General features: G+C 36.1%; 1 protein-coding gene and 1 long non-coding RNA gene across 3 annotated transcripts in view; one reads left to right on the forward strand and one right to left on the reverse strand.

Moving 5' to 3' along the window:
- The window catches only part of NDST3 (N-deacetylase and N-sulfotransferase 3), a 170410-nt gene that overhangs the window by 80793 nt on the left and 69156 nt on the right, over positions 1-20461 (forward strand). For both annotated transcript variants that reach the window (XM_032401088.1, XM_032401086.1), the window contains exons 5-6: positions 3913-4098; positions 9542-9670. In XM_032401088.1, coding sequence (XP_032256979.1) covers positions 3913-4098; positions 9542-9670 — 315 coding nt within the window. The remainder of the gene's footprint in view (positions 1-3912; positions 4099-9541; positions 9671-20461) is intronic.
- LOC116630249 overlaps positions 1-20461 on the reverse strand; it is a 192677-nt gene that overhangs the window by 80038 nt on the left and 92178 nt on the right. The window lies entirely within an intron of this gene.

Consider the following 20461-nt stretch of genomic DNA (forward strand, 5'->3'; position numbering starts at 1 on the left):
ATTACTTTGGCTGCTATGTAGAAAATGGATGGATGTAGCAGGAGAGGAAATGGGTAGACGAGTTAGGAGTCTGTGCTACAAGCCCATGGAATAAAATGGTAGATGAGGCCAGGTAATGGTGATGACCGAATTGGAGAAAAGTAGATAGATTTAAGATACATACTGGAGGTAGTACTGATAGGCTATGATAATAGCCTGGATTCAGGACAGAATGAGGAAAGAGATGTCAAGAACAAAAATCTAACTTTTCCTACATAGCCATGAGTTGGCTGATGGCTGATAGTGTCATTTAATGACATGGAGGAACCTTGGAGAAAGAGCATATCTGGTAGAGTTGAGAGGTGGAGATGAAGAGTTCAATTGTGAGACTCATTAATCCCACTTTGTTCTAAGTATCAGACCCACATTTTATAGTAACATAGCCATATTCCCAGCCTTTTTGGTCCATGTCCTCCACTAGGAAAATCTTGATATGGATTACGGGTTCCTGGAACTAAGATGCTACTTTCAAGAATTAATGAAGAAGGAGAATTAACTTTTTAAGCTAACATGTCTAGTATTTTAGACTTTTGGCCCCAGATAACAAAATATGTGCTTAATTTCAAATTAAAAGATTTGGAAGAGAATAATCAGTCAAGAATTAAGCATCGTGGCTAAACCCTCTAAAACCTGATAGTCTGCCTTCCCAAATACACTACCTACATCTTAGCCCAAACTTCTCCATGCAAGAACATTTCCAGTGTTCTTTCTGGTACTGAATGCAAATTTGGGGGCCATTTTATGTTGCCTTTATCTAAAGCTCTTTTAAAAGATTTCCTACTAACTCTCAGTGATTTATAGGCTGGAGCCACATGGCGCTGGTTGTGACTATTTGGACAGATCAGGAGGGAAGCAGGCACAGGAAGAGAATTTAAGATACATGTCACAGAATCCTCACATGACAGAATCCCAAAATCTACAGTGAAAACAGAGAAGAGGGTCTAATAGCTCTTTTACTGATAAAAAGATGGCCTAGTGGTTTCATAATATCCACATTATAGTTGAGTAGTAGGATCATAGCTTATTAAAAAAAAAATGGAGGCAGGGCAGTAACAAGAACAATAAACAACATACATTGAATGTGTATCATGCACTAAATGCTTTCCCTGTGTAATATTATTTAATTTACTCTGAACCGCTTCAAGATAAGTACTCTATGACTAGCATTTTAGAGAACAGGACATGAGGCTTAGAGGTCATAAATCATTTGCCAGGGGCGCCTGGATGGCTCAGTTGTTAAGCGTCTGCCTTCGGCTCAGGTCATGACCCCAGAGTCCTGGGATCAAACCCTGCATCCAGCTCCCTGCTCAGCGGGAAGCCTGCCTCTCCCTCTCCCCTGCTTGTGTTCCCTCTCTCGCTGTCTCTCTCTTGGGTCAAATAAAAAATAAAATCTTTAAAAACAAATAAAATAAATAAATAAATCGCTGTGTCTCTCTCTGCCAAATAAATAAAATCTTAAAAATAAAAAAATAAAAAATAAATCATTTGCCAAAGGCCACACAGGTAGAAGACGGGAGAGTGAAATGGCCAGATACATCTGACTCCAGAAGTGGAGTTTCCTAACACTGTGACACATAGCACGAGCACACAAAAGATGAGATGAAGAAGCCTCAGTATTTCTTCAGTGTCAAAAGCTGGAAATAAAAACAAAATTGCGCATACATTGGTCCCCAAATATTTGGGAATATTCCAAAAGAAGGAAAGTGTCCCTGCTGTGCAGGACCATCCTTTTCTTACATGGGCCTCCTGCACACAGAGCCGACCACTTATGGGCATTGAAAACTACCTTGAGCTCAGCATAATTTCTTACAAATCTGGAGATATTTGAATTTAATAATACAGTTCCTATCATTGTGAATTTCATCCTTGCTTCTTAAGAAACTGTTAACCTATAATTGTTGATTTTTTTTTCTTTAAATTTCAATGATTAAAATTCATTTTCTGTCATCCGGTCCATGATCACTGCACCCCTATTTTTAAACCAATTTAGATGAGTACTTCACTGACCTTTTCTAACACAAAGTATGGATTGGTGAATTATTTTTAGTTGAAAAAATTTGCTTTAGTTTGAGTTTCTAAAAACCAGTAAAAGAAATGCAGTGAGATATTTCAACTCAGTTTTTAGCAAAATTCTAAATGATATAATAGCAATTCCATTAAATATGGCCATTTCTACAAAGATGCAAATACAATGAAGAACACAAAACTTTGTCACCCTTCAGAAACACAGGCACGGGCCACTCCACTCTAATACCACTCATTCTCTTTCTCGCCGCACAAATGCGGCAGCTCCCCTTTTCAGCAATTCCAGTACATCTGACTGAACGCACTCTTAAATGATGAAGAGAATTTACAAGATAAGGGGCAAGGGCCATTCCACTTGAGGGGGACAGTGCATACAGTGTACAGCAAAGATTTGAAGGGAATCATCAGAAATTGGGGGTGGGGAGGATGAATGCTGGTAGGAGATAAGGCTGTGTAGACAAGTTTGGGACCAAATGTTGAGGGTCTTTTATGCTGAGTGAAGGAGTCAGACAGATATAAGGAACAACAAACTATTGGCAACCCATTTTCTTTCTTTCACAGGCTTCATGTACTTCCTTCACCTCCTGTTATTATATAAGTTGGGGGGAAAAAAAAAAAAAAGCTAACCATACAAACTAGCCAAACAAAGCTAGCTTCTTTTTCCATATCCACTTGGAGCGTATTTCTACAATTCAATATATTTAGCAGCCTAATACTATGGTTCTCTGTATGTGAAATTGTTCTTTGGCACGAAGAAAAGCCATGAGTAATTCAAAGGAGGCCTATTTGGGTGGAACTTTTGAAGACTATAAAGCAATTGAAAATACAGACAGAAAAATAAACTATTTTTCAGGAGAAAAAATACACATCTACTGCTGAAGCCATGGGTATTCTTTTTATAAGAGACATGTTTCATCTTTTACGCCTATGCAATTTCCCTCTATGCCAAAAGAGTCCTCTATGTATTAAGGGACCAACTCAAATGAAGAAGAACAATGACAATTATACAAGGTTTCCCCAAACCCCCTCCAATATATGCAGATGTCACATAAATTTATTTTTGGAATTTTCTGACCTGGTCAGGGCCAACTGAATAGAAGATATGTGGCACGTACATACGTATTGTATGTGTGATTTTAAAACTATTTTTTTTAACTGGACTCATTTTACATACAAAATCTTGACTTCAAACCAACTAAATTTCCAGATTATTTGGCTTTTTCAGTACCTTCTACTTCTACTATAACCAGGACTTCAACTTCAAAGAAAATTGCTCTGTAAGATTTAACACATTTTCTCATTGCAGGTGTGTGCTTCCTCCAAGGCAGGGAACATAGTCTATTACTGGCCCACATGCTGAGGGACCAGCAGAAATGTGGCAAGTTTGGTAGAACCTGGGCAACAGGCAAAATAAAATCCTGTTAACAGGTCTAGTGAACTTGGAATGTGTTCTATCCCTCTAATAAATGTTGGTCTTATTTTTGTGGGGAGTGCTGAGTGTTGTTTGTTGCAAGTGCTTGTAATTTAATTTATTGAAATTGTGAGAATAGAAGAATGGGTGGCTATGACAAAATGCACTAAATGCAGACTCTTTCAAGTTATTCATTAAAATCATTAGTCCTGTTCCGCCCCCTCTTAAACACAAATGTATTAACATCAAGACTGGTGGAATGATTACCAGGCTTCATGACACCTAGAGGTCGTAATATTTGTCACCTTAATTTTACAATACAATTAAGTAATGATGGATTTAAACAAATGCATTTATAGTACATTTGAGAATCCTGGGGTAAAAATAGGATCAAGATAAATTTTCCCACATTCTAATTAACATTTGCTTGGTCTTAGGAGCACAGCATTCCTACCGACATGGGCTACGCGGTGGCCCCTCACCATTCGGGCGTCTACCCTGTACACGTTCAGCTTTATGAGGCCTGGAAGAAGGTTTGGAATATTAGAATCACCAGCACTGAAGAATATCCACATCTGAAACCAGCTAGATATCGGAGGGGCTTCATCCACAAAAACATCATGGTGAGCTTCCTCCGGTATGCATAGGGTACAACTAATTCTTCCAGATTTACATTCTTCATTTGAAGAAAGAACAAAAGAGAAGAGCAAAATGTTGAGCGCTTAACTATAGGAAAAGCTTCCTGCTGGAGGAAGTATATTTATCATATCTAAGCAAAGGATGTTTTAATTAAAGTCACTTCTTTACAATTCTTTGAATATAAAATGCCTTTTTTTTTTTTTTTTTTTTTTTACTGACACTACTACTATTAACCAGGAACTGATGTTAAAATACTAAGGAAATAATATATCTGACTTGCAGATAATTTACAGAAGCCATTATCTCTTCAAAAAGTTACTTAGTATGTAAAACGAAAACCAACTCTCTCTATATTAACCATGCTGCTCTTTTACAAGTTAAACTGTTCTCTTTACCATGTTAGACCAAGCAAACAAACAAAAAACTTGACTACTTACAACAAGAAGCTATACATGAAGTCCTGCATAATCACTAACAGATCATAATATAGAGTACGAATGTAACAGATGATGTTAATTAAGTCATTTACATCCATTGTCAAATTCTCTCCAAAGCTTCCCTATTTTGTGTTTTTGTTTTTTTATTTTTTACACTGGTGACACATGCATACTGTCAAGATATGTTATTACCTAATACTTTGTGTGGCCTCCCAAAGGAACTAAATCCTACTTTTTGCCCAAACTAGAAAATCCAAAGAGTGCTGATGAAGTTAGGAAGCGGCTTCCTGATTTAGACTCACCCTGGGAAAAAATACCACACAGAACACTGTGTGGTAAAGCACTGGGACTCCCTGTCAGACTACGTTTGACCAGATGCCTACTCTCTAGAATTAGGTGTAACTGACTTCTTTTCAGACAGTTTTCTAATGTCTGCAAAAATTACAGAATGGATAATGACATTTAATTTGGATCAACTTGCATCTTGACTTTTTCCTCAATAAAAACTGTTGTAAATGCTAGATGGGGACATAATGGCTCTATTTCAGCCCCGTCTGCCCTTCTTCTTTGGAAAATAAACTCCTATGCCTCAAGTTGCCAGCCTTTTGACCAGAGAGAGTTTAGGACACCTGGGTTATAATTCAAGAGTATTCAATACTTTCCTGCCATTTCTAAATCATATGCAGTCTTAGTAGAATAGTGAACGTAAGTCTCTAAGGACTTTATTAAATGTTGTCCTCTTTTGTTTCTGTTTCTGGCTGTACTGCCAGAAAATTTGCTTGGCTGTGTCCCATGGGGTATGTTCATTTTTTGTTTCTCCTGAAAACATAGTTTACCTGTATTATAAATGCACAAATCTTACAGGTAATAAAGGCTCTCATAGATTTCCTGTTTTGATGGAGGTGTCCCTATGGCTCCAGTTTTATAGCAATCCATGGAAACCCTCTATATTTGCTTTGTGGGCTCTTGGATAAGAATGTCCAAGTGCGAAGTGCTCAGCAGGCAGTTGATTATGCAGTAAAAGAGAGAGAACATGGCTTGGAGTCATCCAACTAGAGGTGCAAGTTAAGACCACAAGAGCCAATATGCCTTCCTAGGAAGAGAATGAAAAGAAAAAATCACACCCACATTTTGTTTTATGAGATGAGGGAAACTTTTTTTTTTAATATTCACAAATCAAATTCCAAAGGCCTTAAATGAAACTCATTACTTCTCTTCAAGCCAGCTATTACTGATCCTGCTATTCCTAATTCAGTTCTGCAATTCAAACGTCATGCTGGCCACTGCCTTCCAACTTCCAGTCTCTACATTCCATCAATAATTCCTTTACAATACATTTTTATTTCCCTTAGTTTCCCACAGCCTAATTCACTGCCTTGATTTCATGTGTAAACTGTGCTGCTGGTTCCTACTTTGTTTATAGCTTCCATTTACCCCCCACACTACAGCCTATCCCACAGAATAGTGCCAACCTTTTATTCTTTTTAAAACACTGCCTTCATTTGGGCCTTCCTAACCTTGATACTTCCAATTATCTCCACACCCCTTAACTTGCTCTTCAGGTATCCGAAAACAGTTTAGATTAAATCTACCTTTCTATCTTGTTTTCCCGTAGCTAATACAGACTCACTCCAGCCCAAAAGTTCTAAAACAGCATTACTGTGTCCATGTCTTTGTCATTTTTTCTACCTTGAAAGACTTTCTGACCACTCTCTACCTACTCTTCTTCCCTTTATTCCTCAATATCAAGCCCATATCCTATAATTTAATGTAAAGCACCTTGGTGTATAACAGCTGAGCAGCTAACTCAGGCCTACTCTCCTGTGAATTCCCATAACAGATCATCTTATAACTCCGCTAAGAATATAAAAGCCTACTACATTTCAAGGTGTTTGTGCCCTAACCAGAGTCTCTGGGTTTCCAGTCCTAGTGCTTTGCCTGCTAGACAAATTCGGTCTTCATTCAGTAAGAAATTAAGGAAAAACCAGGACTCTCTACCCTAACCCCTGGTTGCTAAATGTGACTTTCTGGAGAAAGCCAGAGCCCCCTAAGCAATTAGACTACAGATCCTGATTATCTACTTTCTGTTTCTAATGGAAGTGTCCATTGATAAAGATTCCCATTAGTCATGCTGCCAGCCTCCTAGGTGGTCTTTACTGGTGGCTTCTAGAAGCATTTGTTGACAGCGGCTCCAGGTTTAGGTCTTAGGTACAGGATATTGGCTTCAGGTCCCATTGGTCAAGATTTTTGTTGGTTAGGCTTTCTTAACCATCTCCCAGTTATTGTCAGCAAGTTTCCATAGTCTCCTCAATGTCTCAAAGTTTGAATTTGATAGTGTTATAGTCCCAGAACCAGTTCTACAGGGCAGTCCATAGCAAAGTACCAAAAAAACAAACAAACAACAAAAAAATAAAAAAACCCTCCCTCATTCCTTCTCTAACACAAGAGAGCTATTTCAAGGAACATGTTCAGTGTCTGTAGCATTGAGCTCAGTGAGCAAGACAATGGAATATGACCCTGTCACATTCTAAGTATCTCCTCAGCCTCCTGTGGTGGCCCGCTGATCATCCTAGGGCTCATGGTAGCTCTTATCCTCTCGGCAGTGCAATCCTTCCCAGAGTTGCAGGGTAAAGCCCTTGCACTTCCTCTTCTCAGTGTTCAAACTCAAATAATTTGAGAAATAGACAAAACTCAAATTTCTTTTCTCTCTCCATTTTGCATAGAATCAGCAAGGCAATCAAGTCCCAAAGACAGCTCTTTATGTTTCCATAGTTTTTCAAGCAAGATATTCAAACTGAATCCCAAAAGTGATTCAGAATCATGCACTTTTAAAATGTAAAACTAACCTAGCATTTGATCACATGTGGGCATTTCATTATTTAGCTTTGGGGCATTTCTCTTTATTCTGATATAAATTCTTCAAGAGTAGAAGGAATATATCTTTGTGTTCTCCCACATGGACTTACACAGAGTTGAGAATATGTATTTGTTTAAAAAAAAATGAGTAAATGCCGTATAAAGCTTTGATTTCCAGGAAAGTGATATTTTCATGAATTGTTAGGGAATATATTTAATTCAGTTAGAATATCTTTGCACCGGGTTCTTGTTTGCCATTGATTTTGCAGAATGTGTAGTACTTTTAAACATAAACATCACCAGAGCTAATACTTGGCAATAAATTGAAGTTCTTTTAACTATTTCACCAAGATAGAATAGCTCCCAAGGATATTTGACCAATTTACAAAAATAAATAGAATACATAAAGTTTCAATTTACACAGCAATGTATGATATACTGATTGAGCTAAGAATTGTGTTTTTTGTAAGAAACTTTCAAGGACTAGATTGAAATTTATTATAATACAGAAACTAAAGAGAAAGAACTAGTATATTTGTAGAAGGTTGCAAAGCATGAAAAGTCCTACATAGGTAATATTTTGAAAGCACTTACTGAGCCAGATGTGCTTTAAGAATAAAGACAGAAAAAATGAAGATCAATTTACTGAGGACAATAAGCAGAAGACTTGTATATTTAAGATTCTGTAAGCTTGTAGCTCTCCAAAGTATATTCATTAATTGTCTACTACTTCAAGTATACAGTGAGAAGCACAGGTCATTATGAAGTCATTATATAAAATTTAGCTAAAGATTGTACCATCCTGCACAGCACTAATTCACACTTTCTTTTATAATTGCACTGTTATTTTACCAGAAAAGCTGTAAGAATTTGAAAAACATACCCTTATCATGAATGTGTATAAGTGAAACAAATAATGGCTTTCATATACAAAGGATGAAAATAAGGTTTTTTCCTAAATGATGTTTTATTATTGTTTATGACAGTTTATAAAAATTAACAATCAAAAGCATAATCTCTTTTTAACTTTTGGAACTGGCAGGCTTCAGACTTAAAATTTGGGGCAGTAGTCCTTCCATACTGGAGAAGACACTATGGTTTGTGTCTCAAATATTTGTTCGAATTTAAAATCTCATTTCTTTTTTTTTTATTTAAACTCAATTAGCCAATTTATTTTTTAAAATATTTTATTTATTCATTTGAGAGAGAGAGAAACAGAGCGAGGACAAGCAGGGGGAGAGGTAGAAGGAGAGGGAGAAGCAGACTCCCCAGGACCCTGGGATCATGACCTGAGCCGAAGGCAGACGCTTAACCATCTGAGCCACCCACCTGCCCCTCAATTAGCCAATTTATAGTACATCATTAGTCTCAGATGTAGAGATAATTTGTCAGTTGCATATAACACCCAGTGCTCATCACATCACGTGCCCTTCTTAATGCCCATCACCTAGTTACCCCATCCCCCCATCCACCTCCCCTCCAGCAACCCTCAGTTTGTTTCCTGTAGTTAAGAGTCTCTCATGTTTTCTCTCCCTCTCAGATGACTTCCCATTCTGTTTTCCCTCCCTTCCCCTACAGTTCTCTGCCCTGTTTCTTATATTCCACATATGAGTGAAACCATACGATAATTGTCTTTCCCTGATTGACTTATTTCACTCAGCATAATACCGTCATTTCTTAAGAATCACATTAAGTTAATAATTGGCTTCATTTTCTAGTGCATGTGTAGACTTTGGCAGAAAGTATTATCCTTAAAATTTTTGCCTACTAGATTACAGGGTAGACAATTCCAATATTTTTAAAGTCTCATTTTCACTTCTTTTTTATTTCTTAAGATGCTGGAACATACTAGGCTTCATAGCAGCAGTACTGATTTGGAGATTTAAAATAGATAAGTGGCTAAAATAATTCAAAGTCTATCTTAGTTTTAAAATATTTCTTCAACTTTCTTCAGTACTCTTTCTTTACTGATGTCATTCTTGCATTCCCAGAGTGTGAAGGATTTTCTGGGTCTTAGTTAAGAGCTGAATAATGACACCAGCTTATGCATCAGCTTCCATGAGAAAAAAAACCCAAGTTTCAACAAATTAATGGTTGAAAGAACTTTTTCCTTACTTGTTTATTCTTCTTTCAGGTTCTTCCAAGACAAACCTGTGGGCTTTTCACTCACACAATTTTCTACAAAGAATATCCAGGAGGTCCTAAAGAGCTGGACAAGAGTATCCAAGGAGGTGAACTTTTCTTCACTGTGGTTCTCAATCCAGTAAGTACTTTGAGTTATTCTCCAAAAGAAAAAAATGATGAAAAATGACAGGGTGGCTGAAAATTCCCCTGACAAAAAGGCCAGAGTTTGGGTAGTGTCAGCCAATTCAATATGAAGTTTTAGCTCCAAAACAGAAAAAAATTCAATGGAACCACATCTGGAGATGAGGGCAAATGCATTCTACAAGGAGCAGTGACATGAGGAACTTATGGAAAGCCAAGAGAGTGCTCCAGAACCTCCTTTGCATTGAAAAGTGTTCAGGATTCAGAGATTTCTTGCTTTTATGGAGAACAAGATCTTTTTTAAGTTTTTATTTGAATTCCAGTTAACATAGAGCATAATGTTAGTTTCAGATGTACAATATAGTGATTCAGCACTTCCACACAACACCTGATGCTCATCAACGATGCCCACCTCCCCTCCGGTAACCATCAGTTTGTTCTCTATAGTTAAGAGTCTGTTTCTTGGTTTGCCTCCCTTTTTTTTTTCCTTTGTTCATCTGTTTTGTTTCTTAAATTCCACATATGAGTGAAATCATATGGTATTTGTCTTTCTCTGACCGACTTATTTCACTTAGCATAATACTCTCTAGCTCCATCTACATCATTGCAAATGGCAAGACTTCATTCTTTTTATGGCTGAGTAATATTCCATTGTATAGATCTACCACCTCTTCCTTTTTTTTTCCCAATTTTATTATGTTATGTTAATCACCATACATTACATCATTAGTTTTTGATGTAGTGTTCCATGATTCATTGTTTGCATTTAATACCCAGTGCTCCATTCAATACATGCCCTCTTTAATACCCATCACCAGGCTAACCCATCCCCCACCCCCCTCCCCTCTAGAACCCTCAGTTTTTTTCTCAGAGTCCATAGTCTCTCATCATTCGTCTCCCCCTCCGATTCCCCCCCCTTCATTTTTCCCTTCCTACTATCTTCTTTTTTTTTTTTTAACATATAATGTATTATTTGTTTCAGGGGTACAAGTCTGTGATTCAACAGTCTTACACAATTCACAGCGCTCACCATAGCACATACCCTCCCCAGTGTTTATCACCCAGCCACCCCATCCCTCCCACCCCCCACCACTCCAGCAACCCTCAGTTTGTTTCCTGAGATTAAGAATTCCTCATATCAGTGAGAACATATGATACATGTCTTTCTCTGATTGACTTATTTTCCTCAGCATAATACCCTCCAGTTCCATCCACGTCGTTGCAAATGGCAAGATTTCATTCCTTTTGATGGCTGCATAATATTCCATTGGATATATATACCATATCTTCTTTATCCATTCATCTGTCATTGGACATCTTGGCTCCTTCCATAGTTTGGCTATTGTCTACCACCTCTTCTTTATCCATTCATCAGTCGATGGACATTTGGGCTCTTTCCATAATTTGGCTATTGTAGATAATGCTGCCATAAACATTGTGGTGCATGTATCCTTTGAATTAGTATTTTTATATTCTTTGGGTAAATACCTAGTAGTATAATTGCTGGATCATAGGATAGTTCTATTTTTAATTTTTTAAGGAATCTCCATACTGTTTTCCAGAGTGGCTGTACCAGTTTGCATCCCATCAACAGTGCAAGTGGGTTCTCCATTCTCCACATCCTCACCAACACCTGTTGTTTCTTGTTTTGTTGATTGTAGCCATTCTGACAGGTGTGAGGTGATGGCTCATGTAGTTTTGTTTTGTATTTTCCCCGATAAGTGATGATGAGCATCTCTTCATGTGTCTGTTAGCCATCTGTATGTCTTCTTTATATAAAGAATTTATAAAACTCGACACCCAAAAAATGAATAATCCAATTAAAAATGGGCAGAAGACACGAATAGACATTTTTCCAGAGAATAAGATTTTTCACCTGTAAAACTCTCCTATTCCCACTGTGGACCGGTTTTCTCATTTAGGTGACCATTAACACTATTATTCTTTTTTTCCCCTTCCTATTTAAAGTAAAGGTATAAGCAAAATGGAAGAGGAATTAGATAAGCAAATATGGTCATTTTGGATACATTTATGTGAGATCTTGTCTTGCTAGGTCTCAGGCTGGGCAGAGCAGCCTGTTTAATTGGCTTCTGCTCTTCTTCCATCACTTCTTAATACTTGTGTGCCAGCTCCATAATGAACCTTTTGTGCAGATATCTGCCTGAGGCAAGTATTATAAAGTTGTGTAGAGAAAGACGAACTAATTGAAGTAACGTGTATAAGGAAAAGAAGGGATTTTATTTCCCTTCTGAATATCACTAACATAAAAAATAAAATTAGGTTTATTTATCAGATGTATGGGTTTGCCCCTGGCATTAGCAATATTCAAGATGAAAAAGTATAATTTTCCAAATATGAAAAAAAGTCTATTAGCATGAAAGTTGAAGAAGATAGAAATAAGGAGAATAAATTTGAAAAGCCCCACTCTGGATCCTAATTTTACAGGTCTTACAAATAAAATTACAGGTATTTTTTATCATCTTGTATTTAATGACTATATTTATTTCTCGACTTCTATAAAATATTAGAAGTAAGGGAACTCATCTTTGGGAAAAATCAGCATGTGTATCCAAAAATTGAGATGATTTCAGGTAGTATGCCATTTTGCCTTTTGGAAGTTTATCAGTCTTCATACCCCAAAAATATAAATAATTCTGATTTATACATCAGAAATAATCTGATTTTTCTAACATATCTATTCTTTACAAATGGAAGCATCTTTGGAATCATCTCTTATGGCTTTCTTCTTCTCTCTCTCTCTTTCTTTTTTGTCAATTCAGCCAGTAATACAGAGGTAAAAGAGTTAAACCAATACTTGATTATGAACTAAAGACTAAGTTAAAATATTCTTAATATGTTAACATTTTCACCAATAATTTTAAGACCCTTTAGTCTGTAAAGTATAAAATTCTTATGTTTTATATTTCCTTTCATCATAGAGCAATAGGACTATGAACAGATAATCATCTATTTGATTCTTTTTTTGTCTTAGAGAGAGAGTGTGTGTGAGCCGGGGCTGGGGGGCCAGGTGGCAAAGGGAGAGAGGGAGAGAATCTTAAGCAGACTCCACGCCCAGCACAGTGCCCGACTCGAGGCTTGATCTCACAACCCATGTCATGAGCTGAGCCAAAATCAAGAGTCGGCCACTTAACTGACTGAGCCACCCAGGTGCCCCCTATTTGATTCTTTTAACCAATAGTTGCTTTGGTGCTTAAGAAATTCCTAGTGGTATTATAATTTCAGAACTTTCTAGATATTAGTTTCACTTAACATGGAAGAAATTCAATATTAGATCATTCATATACAATAGATTTATAAGAAATGTTTTTCACTACTTCAAAACCAAATTATTTTCTTTTTTAATAATTATTTTATTTTATTTGACAGAGAGTGCTCACGTACACAGCAGGGGGGAGGGGCAGAGGGAGAGGGAGAAGCAGACTCCCCGCTGAGAAGGGAGCCCAATGAGGGGCTCGATCCCAGGACCCTGGGATCATGACCTGAGCCAAAGGCAGATGCTTAACCAACTAAGCCACCCAGGCACACCCCCCCCCAAATTATTTTCTTAATTAAATAAAAATCTTGTAGTAAAGCTTTTATAAGTCATGGATAGGAATTTGAGCTAAATTAGCTGAGTAAATGCTTTAAATGTTTAGCAAATCTTGCTACTTTTCAGGCCTTTACAGATAATATTTGGCAATTTTGTTTGTCTTGATGAGAAGATCCACAGGGAATAAAGGGGAGAAAAAAACTTTTCCAGAAAACTTGTGCTTTCCTGATTCAGAAAACTTTCAGTAGACAATTACTTTCAGATAAATGCTGGAATTCAAAATTGACAGATTCTTGTCAGATACCATAAGATAGGGAAGGAATCCAAATTAATTTCATCTGCCATGCCAACTCCAATTTTTAGAAGCAAGTGTAGTCACCTGGAGATTTCTGGTTGAGAAGTCCACTTCTAAGACTCAGCCCAAGTCTCACCCAAGGGAAAACTGCTATCATTAGTTAGTGATGTTGCCTTGGGAGAAGACTGAGGAGGAGTGACCTGTTTCCCATGAATTTTCCATCCCAAAATTACATGTTTGGGTAAAGCTTGTGTTAAAATTAAGAGAGGTCCAGGTGCAGTGAGGCATGCTACTAATTTGGCAGATGGCTCTCTTTTTTAGGTCAGAATGAGAATGAGAAAAACCTTGATGGAATCAAAGTAGGTATTAGCTGCAGGAAAGATATGAAATTTAATTATAGTGGATTTGAATGATAGCCATTATAAGCTTAAGTAATACCCCAGTCCTTGATTAGAAGTACCATTTTCTGAGAATGCTGAATGAGTTTTCCAACATACAAAAAGGTATATGTGTATTGGAAACATACCTATATCTCTTAAATATATTCAAGTATATTTCAACACTTGAGTTGAAAATGAAAATATAAACAGGACTTCAAGTAATGTATTTTAAAAGTTTCCTGCCCATATGTCAACATAATATCAAGGTGCTACAGTAAGTTTTACCAGTATTGGGGTGAGAGGTAGCTGCAACAGAGTACCTCTCAGAGTTAAATTAGAATAGATCACAGCAAAGATAACTAGAATAACACTCTGGTTTGAAATGTTCTACTGTTACCAAAGTATTTTTTATTACTAAAGAAAAAAGTGCCGACCAAATAAATTTAATGCAGATAAAAATATATTAGCACTGTCTAAGAGAGAGAAAACCTCAGCCTTCTCCATATGATATTTCCAATATCACAGGCCTAGACCCCTCTGATGTGGGTTGGATACAGAGATTTTGGTTAATATATTGACTTTGAAGTTTAGGTACAGTTGAGAGGTGGGCCCACCAGGCTATCTGATCCTAGGACCATGAAGAAATTAAGAATTCTTTTCTTTTTTGTGTGCATCTGTTTCTAAACTCACCCAGTGACTTCTTGATTATAGTTCACTTTCCTATATGAAAAGAATATGTCGATCATAAGAACTTATACTCACTAGAACAGTAATTTGCAATTTTATAGATCTTTGAATTGGTGAATACTTCCCATGTAACCTGCCTACCAGGAGAAGATCCCCTCTAATTGTACATATTCTAATATTTAAGTTCCTCCATAATTTACAATTTCCCATTTTAAACTAATAAATGGCTTTCTGTTCTTATTTATTAATTTAATGGTCTTTGCTAATTTCATTCTACCACTAAGAATTGGGAGCTCTCTGTGTACGTACAAGCACAAAATTTCTACACAAACGTATAATATACCCAGACACAAATATTCCTGATCAATTCACGGTGCTACAAGTACCTTCGTATACCCTTTAAAAATGAGTTTACTTACTTTACATACCTGTAAGATACTATATAGAAGGATATTAAAAACTGAAACTTAGGAAGATGACAAAAAATATTCATTGACAATGACTACACTGCCCTCAACAAATAGAAGCCTATAAATCTATGACAGATATAGTTATACAAAAGGAACTAGTAAGAGTATACTGTCCATTGTAACATGAATTTCCAGTTCCACCTATCGTAAGAAGATACAAAAATACCTAACTAGTGTGACAAATGGGATAGTTCTGGATTAGACGTGATTGTTCTTGTGGGAGCCATATTACCTTGTATGGCTCTGAAAAAAGATACCACCTTCCTGTTCCAGTGTTCTTATTTCTAATTACAAATTGTTCTGAGTCTTTGTTTATGTTCTTATTCAATAAACAGCTGCTAGGTATTGAGTTATTAACAACTGATGTCTGTGGGACACTTGGCCTCCCTTTAATATACTTGATAATAAAGTCAGTGCTTGCTTCACTTATTAAGCCAAAAGAGTCATGAGATTCATGCTCTTACCACATTGCTTGGAATGCATATGGAGCAAAACTCTGACAGCATAGCAAAATTATACTTCCTTCATCAAACTGTTAAACGTCCCATACAAACAGCAGATAATCCCTATATGCCCATATTTTATTAAATACTTTTTGTCTCTGTGTTTCTCAATTTGACATAGCATCCATCCACTATACCCTCTATACCCTCCTACCCAAATCCCTAAAAGCTAAATCTACATTGTGTTTCTCTAATTAAAGAAAAATCATAAGCATGGATGCAAAAAGAATGAGTATCTTAAACTGGGAATAACACATTTGAATGGATTACAATGAAAGTAAAACAAAGTTCACACAAGATAGCTGTATATACAAAATTTAACCAAAATTAACCCACAAAAAAATATTTTTAAAACTATAATTTAGGTTTATGTGTCTTTATCTATAAAACTCATCTAAAAGGGGGCAACTTTTTTTCCTAATGGGAAATTTTGTTTCTTTCCTTTCTTATTTACTAATCTTGCAAAAAATTGTAAGGGTAACAGAAAACCCATTATTAAAAATTAAATAAATGATAATAATAACAACTTTGGATAGTTGAAAAATGATTCCGGAACATGCCTAATAATGAGTATTACCTGAGACACTTGATTTAAAAAAAAATCCAAACTTTAATGCATCAGAATCTCCAGGGAACAGTTTGGGGGACCTGAATACTTACCATGAGCTTTAGTTGATTCTTATGGTCAGGCAGATTTGGGAAATACTACAAAGGAAGAAAATGGAGAAATAATGTTGGTAATCAAAGATTACCAAAAACTGCTACAGAAATCATGGACCTAAGATCAAGGTATCAGAATTGAAAATGAACTCAAATCTGCAGTAGGATTTAAAAAGCAATGAGAATAAATGTTTTTCTTAGCGACCAGAGAACCCTAACTTGAACTGGAGTTTAAAGTAGAGGTAACTACTGTTTATCTTTTAAAGCTTAGCTTAGAGATCACCTTCCTCGGGAAACTTCCTCTACTCTGGCCCCGCCTTGTGTTCCCATAGCATCCTCTGCAGACTCTCTCGAAGTACTTATTACCTTACGCTGTAATTGTGGGTTTGCTATGAGTCTGTTTGCTTCTTGTGGTAGAGAATGTGTCCTTCATCTCCAAAACCATTCCCATGTTTAAACATGAGGCCTCGTACCTAATTTGTATTTAACATATATTAAGAAAGAGAAATGGACTTTTCCAATGACCTGATATAAAAAAAGGACAATGAATCTAAAAGGAAAGGAAATCTGGGTGCTGGTAAGATAGTTCTCCAATCAAAAGCGTAAGTAGAACCTATTTCATGAGTTGGCTGGGACTGAATCACGCACTATTATATGTAATGGTCTCTTCTTTACAGAGACTTGTTTTTGTTGAGTTCCTCTGGTTATGAGGATGAGAGACTCACTCAGGTTACCTCAAGTAATGGGTGTGCTGTCTGCAGAAAGCTGAACAGTCAGGGCCCATGGGATCTGAAGGGTTCTTCTGAGTCTAAGGCAATCCTAGGGTCCATAAAAATTAGAATTACTAATCTTGATCTTGCCTTCATACTTTAATATGAACACACAAATGCTTTTCCTTTGTCTGAATGTCTCTTCTACTATAGACTATATAGTCCTTCTCTGCTAGTGCTGCTTGTTTTTGGCTTCCACTAAGAAAAAAAATTCTTCATAAATAAATGAACTTAACTGACCAAAAAAGTGGGTATAGGGTACTGGTAAAGCAAATTATGTTTCCCCGTAGTAGAATACATTCAGCTGTTAAAAACATTATTTATGTTATATTATTTATGACCCCATCAGGGATAGAATTAATATTTACTCAGTTCTAGTTGTTCTCTATCTGTAAGTCTCATATGTCACCTAACACCTACCTCACCATATGATTATTTGAGTTTACATCTTTTTTTCTATATAAGGAAACATTCTTGCAGGAATGATCTATATGTGTGTTTCATTTTTGTGCTCCTACTGTGTCTAGATCAGTCTCTTGAATATAAGAGGTCACTAATTTTTTTAAATGATTGACTTAATGCATGAATAGTTATGTCTTAGGAGCATCACTTGACTCATGGTATATCCAAATATGAATAATAACAAGACTGGTTTTAATAAAACTACATTCTGGAAGATTCTCTACTTGCAAGTAAGTGAAATTCATGATCCAGGAAATTTTTAACTGACCCTTAATGGTGGTAGGTTTTCACAAGTGATGATGAATTAGGCTGACATGGAACAGTGGACAATTAAAGCTGAAAAGAGCCACAAAGTTTATCTATTCAATCACTAATTTTAGGCTCAAGATCATTCCTGTAGTATTCTGTTGAGAACCTTGATTTTCTTTTTTTTTCCAGTAGCATGGGCATTTTATATATATAAATATGTATATTTATATATATATATTAATATATATATATTTTTATTTTTATATTTTATATATATAAATATGTATATTTATATATATATATTTAGGGGGTTTTATTTTTTTACTATTAAATATGCATTTTTTTAATTTTTATTTTTTATTATGTTCAGTTAGCCACTGTATAGTACATCATTAGTTTTTGATGTAGCTGGGTTTATACGCAACTAATGAATCATTGAACACTACATTGAGAACCCTGATTTTCTTGACTCTGAGTTCAGTGGTTCTACCAACATGCTGCTTCTGCATTCTTGGTTAAATTGGCCTTAATGTGATGCACATTACTCTCAATGTGACTCAGTTACCTGGTACCGAAAAAATGTGTGAATGGTTTAAAATTTCCAGCCATTTTCTAGGAAAAAGGAACCCATCTCCTTGTTGAGTAAAAAGCAAACAAACAAACAAGTGCTTTGGGGAGCTGAGTTCAAGATGTTGGCATGGCAAGATCCTGAACTCATCTCCTCCCATGGACATGACAAATCTGCAACTACATATAGAATAATTCCTTCTGAAAGGGACCTAAAAATAGAATGAACAGAGCCTCAACAACAGAGGATAAAAGTGTAGCATCAAGAGGGTAAACAGAAGCAGAGACATGGATTCTTGAGGGAATACAAACACACCCCAGCCACAGCAAGTCACAATCAAGAGGGATATGAAAGGCGCAGAACTTTTCCCTGAGGAGTGACAGATCAAAGCTCTACATCAGGCATTCCAACCCTTAGATCCTGCACAGGAAAAACAAGCCCCCCAAACAACAGGCTTTGAAAATCAATGGAATTATGTTCAAGAAAATTACAAAACTGTGGAGAATGGAAAACCTGCTCTTAAAAGGCTTGTGAGCAAACTTACTTGACCCAGAAACCAGCCCAAAACACCCAATTTGTAAAGCACATAGATGGTAGATAAGGGAGACCCATTTACAAACCTTAAAGCATCCACTGGAAAGGCAGGACAGCAGGGACTCTCCTCAGGGACTAAGACATTTCTCCAAAGAAGACACAGGCACAGGCCAACAGGCACATGGAAAGATGCTACTAATATTAGAGAAATGCAAATCAAAATCAAAACCACAGTAAGATATCACCTAACCCCTGTTAGAATATCTGTTATCAAATGGACAAGAAATAACACATGTCAGAAAAGATGTAGAGAAAAGGGAACCCTATGCACTGTTGGTAAGATTATAAATTGATGCAGCCAGTATGGAAAACCAGTATGGAGATTCCTTTAAAGATTAAGTATAACACTACCATATGACCCAGCTATTCTACTTCTGGGTATTTATCTGAAGAATACAAAAACACTAGTTTGAAAAGACATATGCACCCTTTGTTCATTGCAGCATTATTTACAATAGCTAAGATATCGAAACAACCTAAGTGTCCAGCAACAGATGAATGGATAAAGAAGATGTGGTACATTTATATAATAGAATACTACTTGGCCATAAAAAAGAATGAAATCTTGCCATTTGTGACAACATGGATGGTTCTTGTGGATATTATGCTAAGCAAAATAAGTCAGAGAAAAACGAACACCATGTGATTTCACTCAAATGTGGAATTTAAGAAAAATAAACAAATGAATAAACAAAAAAATAAAAAATAAAAATAAATTCATAGATACAGAGAACAGACTAGTGGTAACTAGAGGAAAAGGAGGTTCAGGTGTGGGTGAAATGGGCAAAGGGGGTCAACTGTATGGTGACGGATGGTAACTAGATTTGTGGTGGTAATAACTTTGTAGTGTGTGCAGATGTCAAATTATAAAGCTAAACACCTGAAATTTATACAATTAAAAAAATCTAAGACCAAAAAAAGTGCTTTTGTAAAAAGCTTTAATAAGCACTTATAGCCAAGGGAAAATGTTGAATGTACGTTTCAAGAACTACAAATAAAAAATAATAATAATAATAAAAGAATCACTTTGTATCTTGTTGATGTTACTTATAAATTGATAAGACTTTTAAACTTGTAAAGCCAAATTATTTTATTTCATTTATTTGCTATCCTCCATATCAGCCCTATTTTTCTATCAGTAATGTTCTTCATGACTAACTATGGTGTTATATAATTACTTGCCACTGTGAGATTTAAAATACTACAAGAAAGTATGGTTAAGTCCTTTTGATTTCCACAGTTAAGAAAAACAGAAATATGATAAATTCTCAAGTCATTGGAATGGATATTAAGAAATTTTTAAAAATTGATATTAAGTTAAAGAAATGAATATTATGTTATTCCTTGTTTAATCCTTTGATAGTTTCTCCTTCTTTCAATAATCATATATACTTCTTTCACTCCACCCAGTTTCCCTAAATAGGACCTACTGTCTCATTCTGTGCCTTAAAGAACACTACTGGGTTCAAGTTGATTCTTTCCAGCAAATCTGAGTTCATATATCATCTTTTTATAGAACACTTCCCACCACTCTCCAGTTTCTTCTCTGTATTCGCATACCACCCAGGCATAACCCTAACATAACTTGCCCACAGCACTAT

Source organism: Phoca vitulina, unplaced genomic scaffold (genome assembly GCF_004348235.1).
Source record: "Phoca vitulina isolate PV1807 unplaced genomic scaffold, GSC_HSeal_1.0 scaffold3, whole genome shotgun sequence".
In the NCBI taxonomy this organism is placed as follows: Eukaryota; Metazoa; Chordata; class Mammalia; order Carnivora; family Phocidae; genus Phoca; species Phoca vitulina.